Source organism: Pseudoliparis swirei, chromosome 8 (assembly GCF_029220125.1).
Source record: "Pseudoliparis swirei isolate HS2019 ecotype Mariana Trench chromosome 8, NWPU_hadal_v1, whole genome shotgun sequence".
Classification (NCBI taxonomy): domain Eukaryota; kingdom Metazoa; phylum Chordata; class Actinopteri; order Perciformes; family Liparidae; genus Pseudoliparis; species Pseudoliparis swirei.
In genome coordinates, this window is record NC_079395.1 from 20,139,411 (window position 1) to 20,165,371 (window position 25,961).

At 43.1% G+C, this 25,961-nt stretch overlaps 1 protein-coding gene across 3 annotated transcripts; it reads left to right on the forward strand.

The window, feature by feature from the left end:
* The first annotated feature begins 3,691 nt into the window (after positions 1–3,691).
* On the forward strand, positions 3,692–25,038 carry LOC130198337 (cysteine-rich secretory protein LCCL domain-containing 1-like). 3 transcript variants are annotated; one of them, XR_008832621.1, is made up of 16 exons: positions 3,692–4,099; positions 4,761–5,052; positions 10,742–10,860; positions 13,617–13,749; positions 16,934–17,049; positions 17,388–17,488; positions 17,753–17,920; positions 18,038–18,098; positions 19,421–19,487; positions 20,640–20,770; positions 20,913–20,956; positions 21,064–21,136; positions 21,454–21,523; positions 22,761–22,894; positions 23,126–23,278; positions 24,337–25,038. XR_008832621.1 is itself a non-coding variant. In XM_056421489.1 (15 exons), the coding sequence occupies exons 1-15, from the start codon at positions 3,981–3,983 to the stop codon at positions 23,175–23,177; spliced, it is 1,680 nt and encodes a 559-aa protein (XP_056277464.1). In that variant the 5' UTR covers positions 3,692–3,980; the 3' UTR covers positions 23,178–25,038. The 3 variants fall into 3 exon arrangements, 2 of the variants coding, with proteins under 2 accessions (XP_056277464.1, XP_056277465.1); XM_056421489.1 differs by having other exon boundaries at positions 23,126–25,038; XM_056421490.1 differs by having other exon boundaries at positions 3,692–3,898; positions 23,126–25,038.
* Positions 25,039–25,961: the final 923 nt, after the last annotated feature.

A 25,961-nucleotide genomic window follows, 5' to 3' on the forward strand; every position in this document is an offset into this window, starting at 1 on the left:
GTGTTGCTGGAAGCACGCACCTTGGCCAAAAAGACATCGCTAGCCGCGTCGGGATCGCAGTTGAGGTTGAAGACAACAGAGGTTTCCGGGGCGGGAATGCGTCTCTTTCTGCTTCTGCTCACGTCTCCACTGGTGGCGGCGTTTTCTACGGGGGCCTTGTTTTTCTTTTGGCTTTGTCTCAACACAAAAACAGACCTCACTATGTCGTCCACCGCTGTGGAGTTGGCGATGCGCAGCAGGTGAATGCGCAGCCCGCTTCGAACCAACTGCCCGAGCATAAAGTTGACCCCTGCGATGTCACCATTGCTCCTGCCCGGGTTGTCTTCCGCAGTGTTGTCATCGATCAGGAGCTGCCTCAAGTACCTTTGGCAACAACAACAACAACAACAACAACAAACACACACACATAAACACAAGAAAGACATTAAACAATCTGCAAACGCTCAAACCGAACCGAACATACAAAGTAAATGCATTCTGAACTAATTTTGCTCACACGTGAATGTGGATACAGCACACCAGGGATGTCACTGTTTGTTTAAATATCAGCCGCGTGATGAAAATCACTTTAATCCGAAAATTGTCTATAAAACAAGCAACCCCTCACAAGATGGCTGGAGAATGCATGTTGCCGCAATTTCTCAGTTATTCCTCGCATTTACGATACTGCAACGTTTTTTAAATTAACTTAGTTAAAGTGTTTTTTAAGTCCTCTGTTTCACATCTGCAACTACAGTATCCATACAGACTGATGCATATCCACCTCCCTGTCTCCTCTCTCATCCTGGTGGGGTTGTTCGCAATGTGGGGGACCAGCCTCAGGTACTCGCTGGCTGTGTTGGCGTGCGGCGGGTAGCAGCCACTCAAGTCCTTGAGAAATAAACCTGGAACGGGCCCGAGTCCGACACCCGCTCTCCCCTGGCCTGTCTAGCGAGCGTGTCGAACAGCACGGCCAGGGACAGGGCCATCACCCCCACCCCGCCGAGGGTGACATTGCCCCTCTCGCCGAAAATGGTTCTCAGGCTCCAGTTGAAGTCCTCCAGCTGCTCCGAGGTCAGGGAGGACTGGACTTCCACGTAGCGGTCCCGCAGGTGATGTGAGGAGTTAAGGGACAGCATGTTGCTCAAAAGAGGACCGGGGTTGTAGTCTGGGAAAGGGCAGACGGACCGAGCGACGGAGGCCATAAGGGCCGCGTCCTCGATGTCGCACTGCATGTTCCCCATCGCAAAGTGGATTTGTCAGTTGGACCTGGACATCAGGGGAATTTGGGATTGTGTCATCGAGCCTGCAAGTTAATCATTATCTGGCTGCTTCCTAAAATCTGGGACTCTTTGTGCCGGTCTGTGTGCGCTACTGTTTGACCATTGCTCACGTTGCCAAAGCACACTGAAAGTTGCAAAATAAAAAAGTCCAGCAGATACATGTGAGAGATGGTACGCAGATAGTCAACATTTTGTATTCGATAGCCACACAGAGTCATGTTTCTCTCGGGGAAAGACGAAAAGGTGACGCAATTCTATGTACGGCCTTGTGGTTGCCAGACAGCGACCGTGTCACAGAGCTTCACTTCGGGGTCACCGCTAACTCACCTGGGATTGGGTTTGAGGTTTGATGGTTTGTTCCCTTTATTCTGAAGACATTTTTGTGTTTATTTCACATATGTACACTCAAGTTCCATTGGTTTTATCGTGGCCCTTGCCTGACGGTGGAGGTTGTGTTTGAGAATTCATTCAATAAATAGTGCACTAGTGCAAAAGCTTGCGGCAAAAATAAATAAATCTGTTTTATGTTCAGAACAAAATGCCTCTGGGATGTTTGATTGTCATCAAAGTAGAAAAGTGGAGTATCCTCCTGGAGTCTACTTATGAAGGGTCTGACCTGTGAATATTCGTGGAAATGAGTATATATTTGATCCATCCAGAATGTCTGTCACCCATTAAACCAGATGGTGAAAACAACTAAATCTGCAAGTTATCTATTGACTCATCACTGAACCAAACAAGATACACTGTTCAAATTCTTCAAGCAAAACAAAAATGTCCCTGCTTCCTGGATGTCTCTATCTTCCAGTAGTGTGTGATTAAATTAAAAAAGATTACAATAGTCCTCTTTTTGAAAACTTTGTTTTTACAGACGATTAAAATTATTTTAAAGCCAGACTGCACAGAGTGGATGTTTGCTCCGATGTCTTTGTTCTGAATCTTAATGTGGCAATTAATATAGCCTTCTTTTGAGCTTCAGCCCTCTCTGTTAAGATTAGATAAGATATCTCTCTGAGGGCAGAAGGTTTTTCCTTTTCTTTTACTAAAAGTCTCTTTTTCCTCCAAGAGGGGGCAGCATATGCTTGTAGAACTAATCACACGTCTTTGGACATGTGGAAAACATCCTCACATGCTACAAAATCAGCAAAGCAAATCCATGTCCTCTGGCATGTGCATACAGGAGGAATCATTTTAAACCGTGGACAGTACCATATGTTTTAACTAAGTGAAACAAAAGCAATACATTTGCAGACCATTTTATGTTTCAGTCATCAGTCATTATAATAGAGGAAGTAGACACAGCTTAGTAGGTTTGAGTTACTGGTTGAGTAACCGGTTTGTTGATTGGCAGAAAGTTTGTGAGTTTTTTTACAGAAAACATGCACAAAAATTCCTTTGTCCCGTTGGCCTACGGTTTTGTCTTTTACTGTCTGGGTGACAGGTTGATGGACATTTACTTTGGCATGGTGTGGCGAGGGTTCGTGAGAGAGTAGTTTGAGGATACTGTATATTTACAAGAACCGATGAAACCAAAAGCTTCAGAGCCATCTGTGACAGAGGCTATGCCATAATGTTCTTATATGTATTATCATTATGCCTGTGACTTGTTGTACACGTGTTTTACATTGTTTGATATGTGTTCACACAACTCCTCCACCTCAACGCCATTTCAGAAGACTCCTTTGTGCTGATGGACAGTCGGAACCAAGCACGTTGGAGCAGAGGAAGCAGTGAGAGAGAGACTGCACGCACGAGCGCTCGCATGCACGCACGCACACACACAGGCACACGCACACAAACTTTCACAAATGTTCTAGTGTATGTAAAAAGCAGATGAATCAGTGCTTTGTGGTTGCGTCGCAGGGGGAATACTGGCCACCCTGCTGGCTGCTGCTGCCATTCTCACACCCACATCCATGCACGCATGCGAGACTGCACGCGCGCGCGCGCGCACACACACACACACGCACACACACATGCACATACACGTGCACACACACACCCTCACACACTCACACACACACACACACACACACACAAACAGTAAATGATCTGAATGGGATCTTAGAGGAAAAGGAACACTTGCAGATCATCAGGAATAGGATGTCTGTGCATTTGTGCAAATTGTAATTAGCCTACTGTATAACATGTTTTCTTTTTGCGAGGACACTGTATTGTAAAGAAATATCTCTGCTAGTGAACAGAGACATGAGATATAATGGAATGTCATAAGTGCATGGTTGGCTTCCTAATCCTAAGGAATCGTTTTTAGCTAGTATATCATAAAAAAATAGTTTTGAATTTTTGCTTGACATGAACACAAGGTCAAAACTAGCCAATGGCTAGTTTTTGCTCACGTGACATCTCGTGCGATCAGGTGCAGAGTCAAATAAATCAGCCCAGGAGTTCCAACACGCATGCGGGTGTGTACGCGTGCGTGTTTGTGTGTGCGTGTGTGTGTTTGTGTGTGCGTGTGTGTGTTAGATGCGGGGTACACAACAAGGGGGAGCGGGCAAGAGGCGTGGTTTTGTGCTTTGCGCGTTGCTCAGCTAAACGCAAATTTGGCATATATATGCAAAATGAGCAGCGACTGCAGGCAGCCAGTAGCGCGCGGAGCCAGCCGAGGAATTCAACAGGTACCTACAGACATTACCCTCTCTCTCTGTCACTCTTCCAGCGCGGATGTATCGACTCCATTGGACTCATTCTATGTGATGAATGGAAATAAAATCTTCACCGATTGGAAAACGGTCACTCTGCAGTGATCTCTGCCATCTGGAATATTTCACCTGGGAGATATTGATATATATTTCGATCCGTTTAGCGCAATTTAAAAGGTAAACTTGCGGAAACCTATGCACTACAAGTAGTATAATATTATGTTGGGCCTGTGTGTGTACATTTGTCACCCACATGTGAGTTTACAGCTTAATCACGTTTTGCATGATACAAAAAAGTATATTTTCTTACGATATCCTCTATAATGGAATGTGTTAGTGAAACTCATTTTCTTTTTCATAAAATAGATTATTGGACTATTTAGTTCTCGGAGCGAACATTTAAAGAAAAGATAACAAGATAATTATGATTGCATCTGTTTATAACAAATCCGCCTTCCCTTTCAGTGCATGTTAGCAAGTACGCATGCGCAACTAAATCTCGTTTGTGTGAAAACTCGGTCCACACTGGTCCTACTATGCGTAGTGATGCAGTGACCCGCAGATGTACTTAGGCTGCTGCAAGCTGTATTAGCCTCACTGTTTGAGGTAGATGATCGCAGCATTATTGAAACAGAGACAGAGGACGGATTCAAGGTGCCTCTGGGCTCTTTTCTAAAGATGATTAGTGCAGGTCAGCTTGCTAAGAAGGGGAGACATGTGTGCATTTAGCATGCAGTCCCTAAAAAGGTGGCCAAATAATGAGCAACTGTAATACCGAGCTGCGTAGAAAATCCCAACCCATGCTATTCTACTGAAACATTCCCTCTCTGTTTTGTAGACATAAAAAAAGGGTTCTGCCCATCATGAAGCGGTCTCTTCCTTTAGCGGGCTGGGTCGGGGCGGCCAGCTTGTTCCTGTGTTTGACCCAGACCGCCCTGGCCGTGGTCCTGACAAACTCCACCAAGCTGGAGTCCATCCTGGACAAGTACAGGGACAATGATGAGGAGTGGTGGAGGGCAAGGTCGAGGGGGAGGAGGGCCATCAGCGAGGGGGACATGCACCTCATCCTGGACTTGCACAACAAGCTGCGAGGCCAGGTCCACCCACCTGCCTCCAACATGGAGTACATGGTAGGTGCTGGTGACACATGCTGTATCCTCAATTGTAAAAAAAAAAATACAACCCTGCATATTCTGTTTTTGATTCGTCATAAGATTCATAATTAAATTCTTGGAGGGTTAAACTGATGGATCTTTTGGATCGACGATTTACTTAAGGCCGTACAATGATACTTTGCATGACATTATATCTCATTTAGCAGACGCTAATATCTAAAGCGACTTACAAGAAGTGCATTCGACCATGAGGACAAACTCAGAACAACAAGAATCAAGAAAGTAAAATTTCTTCAAGAAAGCCCAACTACAACAATACCATAACTAATACCATAAGTTATACCAGAAGTAAGTGCCATTCAAGTGCCAGTGAAGTGCTAATCTGCTTTTATACAAGGTATGGTCAGAAATATGTGTTTGTATTTTCCGACGGAAGATGTAGAGACTTTCTGCTGTCCTGATGTCAGTGGGGAGTTCGTTCCACCATGAGGAGCTGGTTCCACCATTGAGAAGCCAGGACAGCAAACAGTCTTGATTTTGTCGAGTAATTAGCTCGAAGTGACGAAGTCACAAGTCAACTGTTTTTTTACCGAGCAGATTGAACGTGCTGGGGTGTAAGGGTTGGCCATATCCTGATGTAGACGGGACCCGATCCGTTCGCAGCACGGTACGCAAGTACTTTAGCAACCATAACAGGGCGCCAAAGATCAAGGCGGGTCATGCCCTCGCCATCGAAGGTTTTGGTGGTGTGTATTGGCCTCTAGGGAAAGGGATTCTCTGCATTCAAAAATACTTTTGAGAGTGTTGTCTTTGAAGTAAACTATAACACTGTAACAAATAAAACCTGAACGAGAGGGGGTTGCACAGTGTGTTTTCTGCCCTAGCGTACACTTTAATCGTTAGCATTTTTGGCTAACTAGCTTACCCACAGGGCCATCCATTACTAATTTGGTTGTATTTGTTTGTTGGGTTGTACAGTGCAATAAAACAGCAACTCTGTTTTATTTATGTCCACATTTTCAACGCATCATCATGGTATGGGATGCTGATTGTTTTGTGTTACTTATCGACCCTGTCCTTGAAGAACTTTCCTGACTCCGACTGCGGGTGTAGCTCTGCCAGCTAAAGACGGCAGAGGGGAGGAAAGACAGAGAGAACAATCTGCAATCCAAAGCCACCATCTGCCTCCAGCTTGCCTAGCCTCGTTGAACCTGGCCCAATTCCAGCTTTCACCCTGCAGTGTTCTCCTGCTCTCCCTTTACCAACCTTCCCCTCTCTTCCTCCCGGCTCTGCCTCTCCTTACTCTTGTCGCTCTGATCTCTTTATCCATGCCTCACTGTTTTTGCTGTCTTTTTTTCTTTTCAGTCAAACCCTGGCCGAGGCCGATGTTTTGTTTGATCTTCTGCGCATTTCATTTCGGGGGCCAACGCGGTGAATCTATTTCAAACACTTCAAACCTCGCCGATTGAAGTGCGGGGCATGGAAGAGTAAATGTATGTTATGTACACTAATCCAGTGTTTCTTTAGCAAGGGATACTATTACTGATGATAATGATGTGGTGAAGCCAGGGGCTGAAGAGGGCAACATATTTGGTGTTCAGATTGCAGGATTTTGGAGGCCAAAGGGGCTGCACTTTCCTTGCAGCTCTGACTTCTTAATTTTATACAAAAGCCGTTTGGTAGATACCTTTAAAGCGCTGTTACGTCCGTTTAATCTGAAGCACGTCATCTATTGCCCAGAAAATGTGTTTTCCTGAGACCTCTTTAATGGTTCGCACAATCACAACCACTTGTAGGTTGAATTACAAGCACTTACGTGACACATTCTGCATAAGTAAAATTCCCAAAGCATTCATCCTGAATCTTTTGCTGAAACACTGCACATCTTGCACTTATTCCTGCAGCAGAGGTGGTCCTGGCAGATTGTTGGAAACAGCTCTGTATTTTGGGAACTTAATGCTCTTTGGAATGCGAAACAAGATTGCTACGGTGACCTTTCTCTCAAAGTCTGCCGGGCAGTCCATCTTCCTCTCTGCTGGATAATTGAGGGTGATGAATAACAAAAACACAAAGAGAATAATGAGCCGACGGAGATCATTAGTATCCACCCTAGATTGCTAGCATTGAAAGCTTTGTGTTGAAGTTTATCATAACCTCCAAGAGTTGTGACACTTCAAACAAACTCGGCTCTGCAAAGTGAAGAACTTAAAGTCGGGGTGAAAAATCCAAAGTCACAGAGAAAGCCAATACATGATAAAGTCTCCAAATTGGACACAAGAAAATATAGCATGAGAGAAAAGATTCAATTTCTACATATTTTCCTACCTCAGCCTCCATGGCTGCGTGAAGTTGAAGTGCTTGTAGATTTGTTGATTTCAGAAAGATACAGAAATTGTCACACAGTTTACCCTTATTTCAGAAAAGTGTCAAGGAGGGAGATTAAGGGAGTACACTCCAGGCTGTGGATTTTTGAAACACAACAAGGCCTAAGGGACAAACACGTTTTTGTATACTGACTCCTCCAGTACTGTCGCAAAAATATATTTAGAAGAAATCCAATAGTTTTTCGTTCACAATATCTATTTTAGAGGCAAATTAAATGGAGGTGTTGGATTGTCGATCATGAGATTGTCCTTATACAGTCGCAATGTTGGCCGTTACCATCTTGACTTTTTGCAAACTAAAGTGACACAAGAGGGTGCAACCGAATGCTGAATAAGACATTTGTAGGCAAACAAAAAGGTTACAGCTAACATTCATGAACTAAAAAAGGAAAACAGATGACTGTTGGACTGGAAAACTGCCTGTTAATGATCTGGAAATCACAAGCAAGCCACACCCTAAACTTAAGCATACTCTGCTTTATGGTCTATTTGACGAAATGAACATCATGCTGAGAAAACTTGAAACTAGCATTTCAATCACATTTACTCATGTTTGCAATGTTTACTGAGGGAATATATCAAGTGATAAGTAGGGTCATTTTCTCATAGACTTCTATGCAAATGGAATTATTTTTGCAACCGGAGGAGTCAGCCCCTGCTGGACATTAGAAAGAATGCAGCTTTAAGGCACTTCCGCATTGGCTTCACTCGGCATCTGTAGCATCAGGCTTCCATAAATGCAGTCCAAGATGTAAACACAAAGCTACTTTCAGTCAGACTGCCCGGTAAAAGCAACATCTTACTTGTTACCTGCAAATGTTCATACTGATATGAACCCCACACAACAGACATATTTAACCCTCCTGTTACCTTAGGGTCAATTTGACCCCATTCAATGTTTAACCCTCCTGTTACCTTTATATTTATATCGGGCAGCACGGTGGCTCAGTGGTTAGCACTGTCGCCTCGCAGCAAGAAGGCCCTGGGTTCGAATCCCGGTCGTCCCGGTCATTCCAGGTCCTTTCTGTGAGGAGTTTGCATGTTCTCCTCGTGCCAGCGTGGGTTTACTCCGGGTGCTCCGGTTTCCCCCACCATCATAAAGACATGCACCGCAGCCTCACCCCGGTTCGTATGGATGTGAATGAGTGTTGGTGGTGGTCGGAGGGGCCGTAGGCGCTGAATGGCAGCCACGCTTCCGTCAGTCTGCCCCAGGGCAGCTGTGGCTACTGATGTAGTTTACCACCACCGGTATGACTGTGTGTGTATGACTACTGGACTCTGGACTCTGTAAGCGACTTCGGGTATTTAGAGAAGCGCTATATAAAATTGAAGGTTATTATTATTATTATTTACTGACATATTTTACCCGTGGGGTCAATTTGACCCCAGCAATTAAAACCTCCAGAAAATATTAGAATTAATATTGTTTTCCAAGCTTAAGTGTGAGGTACTTTATGTTTGTTTGTTGACTACCTAAATAGCCCTTTAAATATCTAAAAAAGTTGATATTTCTTCTATGTTTGACAGCCTGGGGTCAAATTGACCCGAAAGAACACCGACATTAAACATTGAATGGGGTCAAATTGACCCTAAGGTAACGGGAGGGTTAAACATTGAATGGGGTCAAATTGACCCGAAGGTAACAGGAGGGTTAAGCATGTTTCCTGTTTTGAATTTTTTTAACAGACAACCTTCTCTGGTATTCTGATTATGTTGACTGCAGTCAATACATTTTCCAAAAGCCTCATATAATTGAATATAACTGAAAAACATTCACCAAAATTTGAATCATAAACATTCTATCCAATAGTGACAATATAATGTTATGATCATGAAAACCACCCCAGTGTTGGTACCTCAGCCACAGCTGAATTGGGGCCAGAGAAGTAAATGGTCACAATATCCCTTCTCTAATTAGACATGTAAGCAGCGCCACAGTGAATGGGCAACAGTGTGCACATTGTGTATTCCAAACATATGGAATACATTATGGTGGTCAATCAGAGCAGTTACAACTCCACAGTCAAGCGTTATCCAATTGGTTTTTGACGTGCGATAACTGTAATGCAATCAAACAGCATGCCAGCAACGGAGCACACTGCACCTATTCTTCTCCCTGCTCAACAAAGTCAACAGTAAATTAAACCTTGCCGCAACATTTGATTTACTCAATCCTATAACCACGGTCGACTTTGTTCAAAATAGGTTTCAGGTATTTAGACTTCAAGTGAGAAAAAAAAGAAAGAAGAGAAGTAAAATGAAATAGAGGCTCTATTTTCGTTGGCTTTTATTTGTCAGTTTTTTTTTTTTAAGAGACCAAAGCTTACTGGAAACAAGCTATGAAACAACCGCATTGAAGAGTAGCACAAGGCTGCAAGTTGATGTGGTGGTGGCGATACCTCTGTTCCCCTTCTTTCTCATGTATATGTGTGTGTGTGTTCCGAGTGAATGTGTGTCTTGATAGGAGAGGCCTAGTTTTGACTATACTGTGTTAAATTTGCGAGATGCATGCGTACAGTCGCTGTACCCGAAAGGAAAGAGCAGGTTTACTTTGCCTCATGTACAGTATGTATGGTTATTTTCAGATTAGTTTCAGTGGAATATATAGTCAGTTAGGGCTCGATCACACAAAGACGCAGGTCTCAAAAACGCATCTCTAGCAAAACCATTAATTTCCTATGGTATTTCATGCCTTTTAAATGCTGCGCGGTGCGTTATTCTAGCGTTTTTCAGGCGCGCTTAAAAGTTAAAATAAACTCAACTTTAATAAGCGTGAGGCGCGGAGGCGCACTGCTCATCAATGTCACACTCGGCCTAGGCAGCCAATCGGATCAAGCAAGAGGTGGGCTTTCCTTCCTGTTTTCCCAACAAGACACTCATATTAGCGATATTTAATTACGAAGAGCTTTATAATTCGAAATCGAAACACTCCTCCAACTAACTTCTGCTCAGCCGGAAGTGCAACTAAAAGCGCTCATCATCGAGACACAATTCGCGGAATAGATACTGTTATTCGCCATAGGCCTGCCTACTCTATCCTTATTCTTTTAATATCGCAAACCCAAAACTTTTTCCACCTCCTCATACCACAACACAGCAAGAGTGCGACGTCTGGCGCGTCACGCTGTTTTGCCCGGCGCAATGAGATATCTGAAAATACGCAATGAGGAGCAATTAAGGCCACAACTACGGCAAATGGCCACTTAGCCCACTTAAATCATTAGGGGATCCAGAGTGGGGTCTCAGGTCTTTTGCAAACCGGAGACAAAGAGAATAATAATGTGATCTTCATGCTTTGGATGTTCTGTGTGTCTCCTCAGGTGTGGGATTACGAGCTCGAGAGGAGCGCGGAGCACTGGGCACATACCTGCCGATGGGAACATGGACCGAGCCACATGTTGACACAAATAGGTCAAAACCTTGGAGCGCACTGGGGCAGGTGTGTATGTAGGCTACAAAGAAGTGTAGGGAGCTGTGTTCATTAAACTATGTTAGCTGGTTATCGTTGTTTGGTTCACCCTTACAGCTCTGATCAGTAATAAAATAAAACACACTACGCGTAGCTTAACCGATGGAAAAATAATGTGCCATGATTTTCAGAAATCCCACAAAATTATTTTGTATGTTATCTACGTAATAATGAACGAGGAAGTGTAAAGACCACAAAGGGTGTGGAGGTGGATGGTTTCCAACAAACAAGCCAGTAGAGCACTGTTTGTCCCCCATGTGAAACGGGAAGTTAATGTTGAGTTAAACTTGGGTAATTACTTGGGTAGTTATGGCATTTCTTTTGTTATTTTCATTCAAACGCCGATTGTTTCTTCAACTTAGGTTAGTTGTGTAAACCTAACTAAGTATTTTACTAACTTTTCCTGAATCTAACTTAGTATTTCACAATATTGAACCTAACTAAGTAGTTCCCGATCTTTTCTTTAAATCTAACAAAGTATTTCACAATCTTTTCCTGAATCTAACTTAGTATTTCACAATATTTAGTTTCACCTAATTTCATACGTATGAGGATCTTTTCTTTAAACCTAACAAAGTATTTCACAATCTTTACTTTCACCTAATTTCATACGTATGAGGGATATGTGGTCCCGGGGTGTCGGATGCCAATGCTTGGGAAGAAATGCTGATGCACCAGGCACACTGTAAGTTTCAACTAACTAAGAGAGACACAGCAGATCGCTGGTGAAAATAAAATATGGGACCATTTATCAGGTGAAGAGCAACTTTCTAAAAAGGAGAGTCAATATTGGACTTCTATTTGTCAGGTGGTCAGAAACATGACTAGTGTGTGCTAGTGTTGTCCAGGTCTGCTAAGTGTGTAAATAAGCTCCTGTTTGCTTGCACGTTTGGCTTTCGCAGGTCAACACATGTCAGCGTTAGCATGTTTTCTTTGCAGCTTGTAATGCGGCTAAATGTGGCAAAAACTAAATTGTAAATAATGACCACGGAGACACATTTTCATTAAGAACTCACTGTATGATTCCAAAGTTGACAATCTCATCCAGGTTGTGTCTTTAAATACAAGCCACGCCCACAGTGCACTACACAGGTGTTTTCACTTAATGTGGCTAATTAAGCCTTTTCTCAGACTTGTGAAAAGGTCTCATGAGTTGGACTGCTTCAGCACTCTTTAGGCATTCTTTTCTGGTAAAGTAGGAGGGAATCTTGTGCTTGTCGTAGACATGTGACTATGGAATCCAACAGTTTCCCAGATTTTTCTAGAGAAGCCTTAACGAGGGAGCAAGTCCACATTTTGCCCCATAGAGCACCATTACATCTTTCCCTCCAAAAAGATTTCACACAGACAATCGTACCTGATCAAAAAACAGGCTCCGCCCCCATAACAAAAACAGGCTTCTCCCCCATAACGGAAAAAAGACTCCTCCCCCGCCACAAAAACAGGCTCCTCCCCTGTAATGGCAAACAGGCTCCTCCCCCATAAAAAAACAGGCTCCTCCCCCGTCATGGAAAACAGGCTCCTCCTCGTTACAAAAACATGCTCCTCCCCCGTCACAAAAACAGACTCCTCCCCCGTAATGGAAAACAGGATCCTCCCCCATCATAAAAAACAGGCTCCGCCCCCGTAACAAAAACAGGCTTCTCCCCCGTAATGAAAAAAAGACTCCTCCCCCGTCACAAAAAACAGGCTCCTCCCCTGTAATGGTAAACAGGCTCCTCCCCCGTTACAAAAACAGGCTCCGCCCCATCAAAAAAAACAGACTCCTCCCCCGTAACGGAAAACAGGCTCCTCCCCCGCCAGGGAAAACAGACTCCTCCCCCGTCACAAAAAACAGGCTCCGCCCCGTCAAAAAAAACAGGCTCCTCCCCCGTAATGGAAAACAGGCTCCTCCCCCGTAACAAAAACAGGCTCCTCCCCCATCACAAAAACGGACTCCTCCCCCGTAACGGAAAACAGGCTCCTCCCCCGTCACGGAAAATAGGCTCCTCCCCCATCACAAAAATCATACCTGCAAACTCATGAGGGGTGAAAAAGGTGACGGGGAAGGTGTGGGGGGGGGGTGCAGGTAACTTTTTTGTTGTCATACATTTCCACCCATGATGTGCTTCAAGATTTTCAGCAGGAAGTTTCCCTTTTTTATATGTTCAGATGTTTAAGCTATTTTCAGCCTATTTCAGCTGTTGGCAGCTATTTTCAGCTATATTCAGCTTTAAAAAAATAATATTTCAGCTAATTTCAGACATTTTCAGCTATTTCCAGACATTTTCAGTTATTCATTTCATATTTCAGACCTTTTCAGCTTTTTTCAAACTTGTTCAGCAATTTAGTTTCCATTTTTCAGCTTCAAGCTTTCAGATGTGAGCATTCCAATGCATTTTCAGCAGAAAATGCATTTTCTAGTTCAAATTGTGCGTGTTCTGCTCATGCAGTTGTGGCACCAAAAGCACTATGACCATAATGATGTCTGAGTTACAATGGAATAACAATTAAAATATTAAGCTATGACTGGAAATGACTCAACTCAACTGACACATGTCCCTTTCCTGCTAACATGCATTCCAATGTCTGCTGTGAAAATTGTCTATTAAAATGACAAGACTGTTTGCCTTTATTGTACACTTTAGCTACTCATAACATACATAAACAAACAAGATTGCATTTATATAAATACTTTGGTGTTATAATATAAAGAATACAGTACAACCCTTTCCATGTGACTTTAGGGACCGCCCCCCTACCTACCATGTCCAGGCCTGGTATGATGAGGTGAGGTACTACAGTTATCCCTACTCCCAGGAATGCAACCCACACTGCCCACTCAGATGTTCAGGACCTGTTTGCACTCATTACACTCAGGTAAGAGCTGCTCCCCCCCTGCCCCAAGTCTCAAAGGGTTAACAATGTCTTTAGATAATTTTAGGCTTTTATTTAAGAAAGTATATCAATTTGGGATATTTGAGGGGAAAAAAACCATTGATAATATTTGAAGAAACTCTATCATGGTCAAGCAACAGCCCACACAGGTGTTACTAAGATTGAGTAGACCTCTTAGAAGAAATATAATCTCTGAAAATGAATACAAACACCTGAATTATTCTTCTGTAAATCAATAAATGATTTATTTTTTCAGATCCGTTTGATTAAAACAAGTCCCTTTCTTTCAATAAGTTATTACTTTTGATACAGTAAGGGGTTGCATGATTATTGCCTTCAGCTACAACAGGGATCAGCAACTATTAATTCCACCTATCTAGGCGACTTGCATTGCGAAATATTTCTTTTTATATCTTTCCCCCATAGACGGGCCATTGTAATATTAGATTTGAGCCCTACAGGAGGAGGCTGACATCTGTCTGAAAACATCCACGTTAGATTAGATTAGATTAGATTAAACTTTATTGTCATTAGACATGTACAAGTACAGAGCAACGAAATGCAGTTTGGCATCTAACCAGAAGTGCAACAGAAGTATCATAATAAATACATGATATACAGGTTATAAATAATGCGGAGATATAAATATATATTTCTGGGGTTGCTAAACTAGTGCAAATATTCAGTGCATATTAACTCGATAGTGCAACAAATGGCATAAAGTGTCTACAGTGCGGATAGAGTGGTGTATGATGATCAGAGGGGGGTAGAGTTCAAAAGAGTAACAGCTCTGTGGAAGAAGCTGTTACTCAGACGGCTGGTCCTTGACCGTAAGCTCCTGAAACGCCTGCCTGAGGGCAGGAGGGAGAACAGTCTGTGAGCCGGGTGAGAAGAGTCCTTCAGGATGCCGCGAGCTCGATGCAGACAGCGTTTCTTCTGGACCTCCTCAATGCTTGGGAGTGGAGTACCTGTGATACGTTGGGCAGTTTTCACCACCCGTTGCAGTCTCTTGCGCTCCGCGACAGAGCCGCTGCCGTACCAGACTGTGACACAGTTGGTAAGGATGCTCTCGATCACACAGCGGTAGAAATTCACCAGGATGGCTGAAGACAGGTGATTCTTCTTCAGTGTCCTCAGAAAGAAGAGGCGCTGGTGAGCTTTCTTGACGAGGCTGGAGGTGTTGGTGTTCCAGGACAGGTCCTCCGAGATATGGGTCCCCAGGCATTTGAAGCTCGAAACACGATCGACGGACATCCCGTTGATGTGGATGGGGTCGTGCGTGCTCTTTTTCTTCTTCCTGAAGTCCACGATGAGCTCCTTGGTTTTGCTTGTGTTAAGGAGCTGGTTATTGTCGGCGCACCACATGGCCAGGTGATGTACCTCTTCCCTGTATGCTGTCTCATTGTTGTTGCTGATGAGACCAATCACTGTTGTGTCGTCTGTAAATTTGATGATGGAGTTGGATCCACATACAGGCCGGCAGTCATGGGTGAAGAGGGAGTACAGGAATGGGCTTAGAACACAGCCCTGTGACACACCGGTGTTGAGTGTGGCAGTGGCGGAGCAGATGTTGCCTGAACTTACAGTACATACAGTACTGTGGTCTGTTGGTCAGGAAGTCCATAATCCAGTTGCAGAGGTCTGTTGTTGTTGGTGCCCAGGTGTCCAAGTTTAGTGATTAGCTTGGAGGGGATGACGGTGTTGAATGCAGAACTGAAGTCCACAAATAGCAGTCGTGCATAACTGTTGTTATTTTCCAGATGTGTGAGCACAGAGTGCAGTACTGTGGAGACTGCATTGTCTATGCTCCTATTGCTGCGTGAGGCAAACTGGTGTGGGTCCAGTGTGGGTGGGAAGGAAACCTTCATGTGTGCCAGAACCAGCCGCTCAAAGCACTTCATGACAATGGGAGTGAGTGCAACAGGGCGGTAGTCATTGAGGCACATCGGCTTGGAGTGTTTTGGCACCGGCACGATGGACGTGGTCTTGAAACATGTAGGCACAGCAGCTTGGGCAAGGGACAGGTTGAAAATGTCAGTAAATGGCCCAGCGAGCTGCTCCACACATGCCCTGAGCACACGTCCAGGAATACCATCAGGACCAGCAGCCTTGCGTCCATTGATCCTGCTGAGTGCTGTGAATACTTCAGTGGTGGAGAGTGTGAGAGGCAGGTGGTCTGCTGAGAGTGGCATCTTGGCGGCAGTGTCCCTGTTGTCCCTCTCGAAGCGATCATAAAAGTAATTCAGCTCGTTCAGGAAGGAGATGTCTGTAGCGGTGGAGTAGGCGTTGCTTGGTCTGTCGTCGGTGATGGCCTGGATGCCCTGCCACATGCGCCTGGGGTCAGTATTGGAGAAGTGACCCTCTATCTTCAGCTTGTGGCAGTGCTTGGCCTTTATGATGCCCCTTCTCAGGTTTGCTCTGGATGTGCTGTAGGCCTGTGCATCCCCCAATCTGAAGGCAATGTTACGGGCCTTCAGCAGGAGCCGCACATCCTTGTTCATCCAAGGCTTCTGGTTGGGGTACGTGGTGATCTGCTTCTCTGTAGTGACGCCGTCAATGGTGGTGGTAATGCAGTTTAAGACAGAGGAAGCATAGCGGTCAATATCAATCTGTGAGCCACAGGTGGCTTGAGAGGCAAACGTACACCAGTCCGTGTGTAGAAACTTTTCCTGGAGTGTTGAGTCTGTCCCCGCTGGCCACACCTTGATGGTCCTCACAGTTGGTCTAACCCAGTTGATGAGAGGTACATATTTGGGTTTGAGGAACACAGAAAGATGGTCCGACACATCTAAGTTAAAATCATTAACCCTATCAACTTCCCACCAATGTTGTTCATCAGCAATAAGCAACGATTTCTGCAATTGCTGCGATTACTAGCCAATCAGAGTAGGGAACCACACAACAGGTCGTGCAACTGCCAATGGCCATAAAAGAGGTAGTTTGGCATTCAGATAAGAGGGCACTTCAACATTTTCCAAAAATTCTTACACACCAAATGCTAATGTACATTGATGAAGCTACCGCATGACAATGGTGGCATGCGGGACCTAAGGTTGCCTACCCCTGAGCTGCAAGCCCCAACAAATATGAGAGGACCAATGAACACATCACTCTGGTTGTGTGTAAGTTTCTGTGTGTCTGTGTGTGTATGTGTTTCAATTGTCAGTTGGTGTGGGCGACGAGCAATCGCATTGGCTGTGCCATCAACGTGTGTTACAACATGAACGTGTGGGGGATGATCTGGACTAAAGCCGTCTACCTGGTCTGCAACTACTCTCCACCGTACGTGTCTGCTGGTTTGAATACCATGATGTACAACTTCCCTGAAATGACAGAGATCAAGACTAAAATCAGAAAACAAAGTTATCACAGATTCAGGTTTTAATTTTTTGGTTTATTGGTAGTTTGGGGTAATGTAGGCACCAGGTTTTGACGAGGAAAAGGAGTGAGTTCATCAATGTTATGTAGACATCAAATGCTAAATTTGTTTTATTCATTGCTTATAACAAACATGAATCAGATTATTCCTCAAAATCCGTAACAATTGTTTATTTTAAAACACAACTTTTTCTCTTTTTAAATATTTTTTTTAACCATAATTGATTGGATTTCTTTTTCAGGGGCAACTGGTGGGGTCATGCTCCATACAAATATGGAAGTCCGTGTTCTGCCTGTCCAGCTAGCTATGCTGGGGGTTGCAGGGCAAATCTCTGCTACAAAGGTGGGTCTCTGTCTCGAGTTTTTGGTTTTCTTTATGTTTTTTCTCCTTGCATAGCTTTGCTTCTACCCCAAATTGTACGCAATAGTTTCACTGAAAGAATATGAGTTGTTTTTAGTAGTTCACAACATTTGGGAACCCCATGCCACCCCTCTTGCCGGTATTTGGTCACAGCAATATTGCTTTCTATGTTCCAAGTGTAGCATAAACACAACTTGTATCGATGTAAGACAAAGAAAATGATTAAATCTATTGCATTTTTTTTAGATGGTGGCGCTGACAGGCGTCCAGCTCCTGAGATTGAGGAGACCAATTACATTGAACCGGAACTGGAACCAGTGAGGGACAGGGAACCCCAACCCAGGGCACAGACACCAAACCTCTCGCCCAATGACAACCTAGAGAGAAGCCAAGTTGTCAGCACAGAGCAGATGTGTAAGGACGGCTCTCGCCATACCACACCTGTCTGAATGGTGCAGCTTTGAGAGTGCACATTGTTTAAATAGTTGTAAAAGGACATTGTGAAAAGCCCTTGTTTGTTTGTTCTTTTAGGTCAACAAGTCGACTGTGAGACCAAGCTGAGAGATCAGTGCAAGGGGACAACCTGTAACAGGTAAATGCTCAGGAACGTGGTGACAATGCAATGGACGGATGTCAAAATTAATGCTGTGCATGCAAATTTTGGAAAACATCTGATGGACCAAGATTAGTCGGGAATTATCAGGACAGTTCAGATAGAATCTGATAGTTGTTTAATTTTTTGGTAAAAAGCGCTTAATATGATATGATATGATATTCCTTTATTTCTCCCACAGTGGGGAAATTTCAAAAATCACAGCATCAATGAAAATAAATATAAAACACTGTACAAAAAAAACGAAATACTAATACTAAATATACGGGGGGGAAATAAAGTAAAGTGCGGAGTAAAGTGCAGAGTTTGACAGGATCTCCAGCGATCTACTGCAGTGTGTTGTGCAGCCTGACAGCAGCAGGAAGGAAGGACTTGTGGTACCTCTCCCTCAGACACCGGGGATGAATCAGCCAGTGGCTGAAGGAACTGTGCAGAGCTGCGAGAGTGTCCTGCATGGGGTGGGAGGTGTGGTTCATCAGGGACGATAGCTTTGCCATCATCCTCCCGTCCCCCACCACCTCCACAGTATCCAGAGGACACCCCAGCACGCTGCTGGCCTTCTTTATCAGCTTGTTCAGCCTCTTCCTGTCAGCCGCTGCCATGCTGCTGCTCCAGAAGACCACTCCATAAAAGATGGCTGATGCCACCACAGAGTCAAAGAAGGTCTTCAGAAGTTCTCCCTGTACTCCAAAGGACCTCAGTCTCCTCAGCAGAAAGAGTCTGCTCAGTCCCTTTTTATAAAGTGCGTGTGCGTGGTCAGCCCAGTCCAGCTTGTTGTTCAGGTGAAGACCCAGGTACTTATAAGATTTTACAATCTCAATGTCCAGTCCCTAGATGCTCACTGGTACCGGAGGAGTGTGTTTACCACGGCGGAAGTCCACCACCATCTCCTTAGTCTTACTGGAGTTGACGTGGAGGCGGTTCCGCTGGCACCATTCCAAAAAGTCTTGGTTCAGTTCTCTGTACTCCCTGTCATCGTCGGCAGAGATGAGGCCGACGATTGCAGAGTCATCAGAGAACTTTTGCAGGTAGACGTTGTCAGAGTTGTGCTTGAAGTCCGAGGTGTAGATGGTGAACAGGAATGGAGCCAGAACGGTTCCTTGTGGAGCCCCTGTGCTGCAGGAGACCCGGTCTGACTCACAACCCCGTATCCTCACATACTGTGGATGGTTGGTGAGGTAGTCCAGGATCCATGCAGTGAGGTGGTGGTCCCCGAATTATACTATTATTAGTAGAATAGTATGTGCTTGTCTTAAAAACAAAGCACCTGACGTGTTTACTTCAATGTTTCCTGTCCATAGATATGAGTGTCCGCCAGGCTGCCTCGACAGTCCTGGAAAAGTCGTTGGGGCTGGATATTATGACATGGTAAGAAACAGGCATTTAACTGTAAAGGCCTGAAAAGGCATTTGATTTGTTCGAAAGGTGCTGTATGAATAAAGTTTGGCTTTGGATATCGGCTGGTACATGCATGGCTACCTACCTCCAAAAAAGTACTTTGCCAGAGAAGTGTAGATTTAACCATGTTGTCTACTCTGTGCGGTGGCAACACATTAGACATGTTAAACATGAGAGAGGCGACAATAACGAGCCATGCTAAAGGAAGCAGATATCAGAGTGCTGAGCTAGCGGAGCTACGGCTAGCGGAGCTCAGGCTAGCGGAGCTACGGCTCCTCCATCACCGGCTAGCTCACCAGCTAGCTCACCACAGCGAGGGCCACTGCTATGCCGAGCAGCGCGTCTCTCTCCGGTAACAAGCAGGCATTGATAACCGATGCTGTAACAAAGTGACGCTCTGACTGTGGAGGTAATGTGGCCACTGAAGGTTAACAATTCACATTATTCTTTTAAACATCCGAAGATGCCAGCCTGCTATATGACACTTGTGTTGAAAGCAAACTTTCATTTCTCAGCTCGATGGGCTTCACTTCAAGAGTCTCAGGTTGTCAACGTGTTGAGGCAAAGTGCCGATGTCTTTCTATCAGACCAAAGCCTGAACCACTATTTAGAGTCCAAATAAATGGATTTGCACATAAAGGACAATAGTTTGATTCAAAGAATAAACTGTTATAAATGTCGATAAGAATAAACATATATATAAATGTTTATTCTTTTAATCAAACTTGTGTCTCTCATTCATTTGTTTTATTTAAGGTATACTGTATGCTTTGGAATTCTCATTGTTTAAATACTAAATGTTCTCACTTTTTCATGTATAGACCGAGATTTCAGTTTGGTCATGGAAATTTGGTTTAAAGTCATGGAAAAGTCACGAAAATGTCATGGAAATATATTGGTCAAAATGCGTAAGAACCCTGCCTGTCATACTGAGCTAGTAGCTAGTGTCAATCTGTAATTCTGGGGGTGTAATGCAAATTCGGCTGTAAATACAAATCCTTTAACAAAATCCCCTCCTTAGCTTTCAAGAAAACATGAAAATATGGTAATCAAATAGTAGGCTCCTGGTTTAAGATATCCCGTGCCGCCTATTAATATTCACATATTTGTCCTTTACTGCAGCAATCTAGCGTGTGTGGAGCAGGGTTGCACTCTGGTGTTATTGACAATGACGGCGGATGGCTGGATGTGACCAGACTGGGCCGAAAGCAACAATTCACTAAGTCACACAAGAATGGGATTCAATCGATTGGGTATGAATGGGTCTCTGTATTTAGCCTTTATTTATTCTTGTATTAAGCAAAAAAAGTGAGCTTAATGCAGTCCCTTTTCCCTGATGATGCGTGGCAATGCAAAACAGACCATATCTTAATGCAGCTTTCTTTAAATTCACAGGAAAAACAGAAGCGCAAATTCCTTCAAAATAGAGTCGGTGCCTGGTAAGGAGCATCAGATCATTTGCACCACTTTGAGGACACAGAGTCACATGTCGTCTGCAAACCGAAACACTGTCATTTTGCTGTGCTTCCTTTTTCTTTTCTCCCAGTCAAGGCACTATCATGCGACACCACCGTTGCACTTTTCTGCCCTTTCAAGAAACCTGTGCGACACTGTCCCAGGTAACTTTCTGCTTCAAATGTGTTCACTCCGGGGAATGAACACATCTCAATGTTTGAATTAAACCACAATCGGCCGAGCCGATGAGTCACAGTCCTTTTCAGTAGTAGTGGTTCGCTGTTTGGCACATGTGACCTGCCAAATTTTTAAAAAAAAGAAGTAAAACCCTAAGATACCCTGAGCTCCTCTGCTACCTTATAACATCATCAGTGAAGGAAAATTAGCATTTGCAGCATTTACTTTTAAGACAGTGAGAACATACAGTAGTCCATGTGCTGAAAATATCCTAACAGATAGTGACCTCTGGCTTTTTCCTCAGGTCTTATTGTCCCAGGAACTGTCTACGTGACAGTGGAGCCCGAGTCATTGGGACAAAATACTACTCAGATGTAAGTTCTTGTCACTCAGTTTTCATAAGCTGACCTTACAAATCGTTCAATGATTTGTTGGAAAAGCTAGAGCCTATTCACACAGTAGAAGTTTTGACTTATCATAGCACGGGGTAATTAACAACATTCACGAGGGCCTAGTCCACACCATAAGTTTCCACTCGCTGAGCTCCAGATCAGAGGCAAAGCGGACATGCGTAACCAACAGTGTTTTGGGATTCAACCAGTGATTTCACACTGATTCATAAAACAAACCATTCTTAAAAAGGTGTCATCTTCTGCACACTAGGGGGTATTGAATGATGTTTATTCTATAGATCAGCGGTCCCCAACCTTTTTTGAGCCACGGACCGGTTCCGTGTCAGAAATTATTTTTACGGACCGACAATATAAATATGACGTAATAAATATGACGTCATACAATTATACGACAGGCATAAAGTGCCAAAACTACAACTCATCATGACGCCGAATTAGTGTGAGCCCTGCGCTTGTTTACCTGCAACGAGCCGCTGATGGAGACAGCGACACCGACGTGTGTTTGTTACGTTTGCTCCTAACTGAGTTCTGGTCGCTGTCATTAGAACACCGGCAGAGTTGTTGCGTGAAATGTCCCTTTAAGGCCACCGTCATTTGCATCTCGAACACATTTTCTTCTAGCTCGGACGGGCTCGATTCACCGGGTGGGTTTGTTTACAAATGGGTTGCAGGACTATTCTTTTGCAGTCAGGTCTTTTGTGGTTGGGGAGTACCGCTCAAACTCTTTTAAAAGCCTCTTCCACCCGGTCAACGTCTGAAACATGTATAGCCTACTATTCCGCTGTTCACTCGTCCACACAGCAGCGACTTTATCGGCCAACTTGAAAACAATTGTCCCCTGAAGTGACAGAATTCATTGAGCAGGTTGAATAAGTTTTAAGATTCTTTGTCACTGAAATGTGCCGCCAGCAGAGGATTCGGCGCGTGAGACTCGCCTGCAACGATAAACCCGAACTTTACGACTCCTGAACTCAGATGCACACATGGGTGTATCCGGTCCTTTTTCAAAATAATATATTTTTCCGACTTTGATAAAATAAAATAAAATTAAACTTTTTTATTTACTTTTTTTCTGCGGCACGGTTCCAACCCGGGGGTTGGGGACCGCTGCTATCGGTAACAGTGGGAATCATTCTCAGGATTTGTTTCTAAAAGGAATGACTGGATGTAACAACCAGTTTTCAATTTTTTTCTTCAGAAATCCAGTATCTGCAGAGCTGCTGTTCATGCTGGAGTGATCCAGAATGAGTCAGGAGGGTACCTCGATGTGATGCCTGTGGATAAAAGGAAGCAGTACAGTGGCAGCTACCAGAATGGCATCACCTCAGAGAGGTATGATTAACACAGTATATGAAGTACATTATATTCAGTGTATATGGAGAATAACTGATGTGAATGTATACATATATTTTAATATATGTGTATCTTAGTTGATATGGAGTTGGACCTTGAGCTAATTTCAATCCATTTTAAAATCCATCTTTATGTCAGAACCTTTTTATTACAGTGGAAAAAAACACGCAATTTTTGTTAACCACCACTCTGCCGTTATTCTTCTTCCAGCCTACTGAACCTGACAAGTGGAAAAGCCTTCAGAGTGTTCGCTGTCATCTGAAAACACTCTCAAAGGACATAGTGCCATCCAACATGGCCACTTCACATCCAGCAAACCGACTCATTATCATCTTGCAACCTGTAATTACAGTCATTCTTACGGTAAATAATGCGGCGTCTGATACTTAAAGTGTAACATTGCCTTACTCAAGGTTTCTCCTCTTTACTTCTGGGTCATGAGCGAACCCGTGTCAAATTATATTTCAGCAAAGGCTGTTTGGTGAACAATGATTCGGGATGTCTTTTGCATTACGTCTCTCCTATATTTCAAGTGCTGACAGTAATAACCACATTGGGCTGCCATGCATCTTTCTGTTATCATGACTTCATATTTTTTTGTATCACTTAAAGCAGAATGTACACCCCAGATGTAGCAACGCTCTCAATGCTCACCACAATGGTCAAAATATAACCTCAGAGATTTTATCAAAATATTTTTAGATTTTGTCTCAGCTCTATGAAGACACACGGCAGCTAAATGATACATAAGTCATAAAATCTGTTCTGGTGTCTTGTGGGAACAAGATTAGATGGCTATTTAGTCAAACCATCGGGGCTGAAGTTAACTCCTGGGTATTTTGTGCCCATTAAACTAGCATAAAACACTGTCTTGTATATGCTATGGAGGACCAAACATGGAGATTTTTAATTAGTATTTTCAGTGTTTTTTCTTCTTCTTTTCTTTGTATTAGCAGGATTTCTCTGTCCATCTGCATCATTTATTGTTTATTTTCCTTCTTGACATCTTTTTATACATCTAATCACTATATTGATGTTGGATTGGGCAGTTTCCCATTTCATTGGTACCGGATCATCTGAGACAGTTTTAGAACTATGATTCCTGTAACATTTTTGCAATGATAATAACCACCACTGCAATTTACATTTATTGGCATGAATTGTATTCTACTTCTACTGTAGAAAATATTTTAATCTCAAATATGTTTGCAGAAGTTGCAATTGGATGATTATTTTGATGTTTACTGACAACATTTTTGAAAGTTCAACTAACTTTTTTTAAATTTTTATTATCCATGCATCGAAACTACAGTAAATGTTACATAAATTGTAAATAAACTCTGGCTATGTGGAGGTTATGGTTAGGCAACTCAAAGACGCTTTCTTCAGCTAACATTAACTCACTGATGTTGTTCTGGAAGGTAAGCGAACTCCGGTCTCCGGGAGTCAGGCGCCACACGTACCCATCAATCACGCCACGTCAACACACTTTGCTGGTAAACCTGTTTACCTGAGTGGTCTCGCAGCATCATGTGTGTTGGGACCGATCCATGTGGCTGTATTTCAAATGTTGCATATTGAAGATTTAATTCATCATATCATAAGTTGGTTCAGCTATTAAATCTGTGCTGCCATAAATCAGGCTATATGCACACAAGGAGAGGGATTCTTTTTCAAATGTATTACATTCCTATCAAGTCTGGTTTTGGCCTCCATATATCCTTATATATATATTTGTCACAGTGGTACACCAACAATGCAGGCAGTAAAATACAGATTGTATATTAATGTACATAATGTTGTAAATAGTATTGAACACTTTGTAATGCTACTTTTTCCTTAACATTTCTAATACATTGCCAGCCATACAAAGAGCAATACAAGCGATAAGCAGTAGATGCTGAAACAGATTCTGCATGCAATCATATATTTGTAACTCAAGCTGTTATTTTTTATAAAGGACAATCATTATATTCATGTTTGTAAATATTGGGTATGTAACATATTGTTTTATTTTATGCTGCATTTCCCAGTTTTTGTTAATAGATTTATATATATGGACCCTGGCTGGCCAGGAACATGCATGTCAGAACTACAAATAAATGACTTGGAGATTAAATTCAGAGGTGTTATTGTGTCATCATTTTTCTTCTTGCTTTAAAGAGTCTGTGATATAAAATCAATAAACTATATTCTCCGGCTCAGGATGTATCAGGAAATACTAAACTGTAATACTACAAACCACAAGTTACAGGCTTGACTCTGCTATCTTGTATTATATTTCACTTGTTTTAATTTTTGCGGACATAAAGTTACAGACATGTGGTTGGAGTGCCCACATTATTTTAATATCAGTCCCTACAGCGTCCAGATAGCCTGAGGAATCTGGGCATGAGCATTTCAACACAGTCTAAAATTTAGCTGCGGATCAAAACATTCATGTAAACTTTCTTCTAAGAAAGCTGCTCCTGTTTCCAGGAGCTGTGGGGAACACAGAGGAAGAGAAAGCTGCTGCTTTAAGGTCCAGGGAGCAGATCTTATTTAAAAGTTGGCTTTGCATGTTTCAATAACGGAAACATAAATTGCCAGTGCAGTCGAAACAGGAGATATGTTCTTACAGTCGGACTGAAGGAAACAGTTCACACCAAAATAGAAACATGACCAAATATAATAAAACTCTAGAACAAAGTTTTGTAAAACTCAACGGCAAAATCTCTTTCGAGAAATCTGATCTTTTTCTCAAGATAATCAGTCAAACTTGTTTTGAGCAGTTTCATGTGGAAACTATTTTCTTTCTACTTATGGATGAGAGGTTTACGTTTATAGTTTATAGCTAACTGATTTACAAGCTCACCGAGCACCGCTGAGCTAGATAAAGTTTAAGCTCAGCCAAGGATGAAGCCCTTTATGTTTACATCTCCCAAAGTCACAGGAACAAGGGGAAGAGGTTTTCTGAAGGCAGTGAAATGGTTTTTGAAAGGCTAAACGTCAACAGATTTGCATTTAGCAGAATTTGTCTTTTTTTGATAAATATTGACTTTTGGAC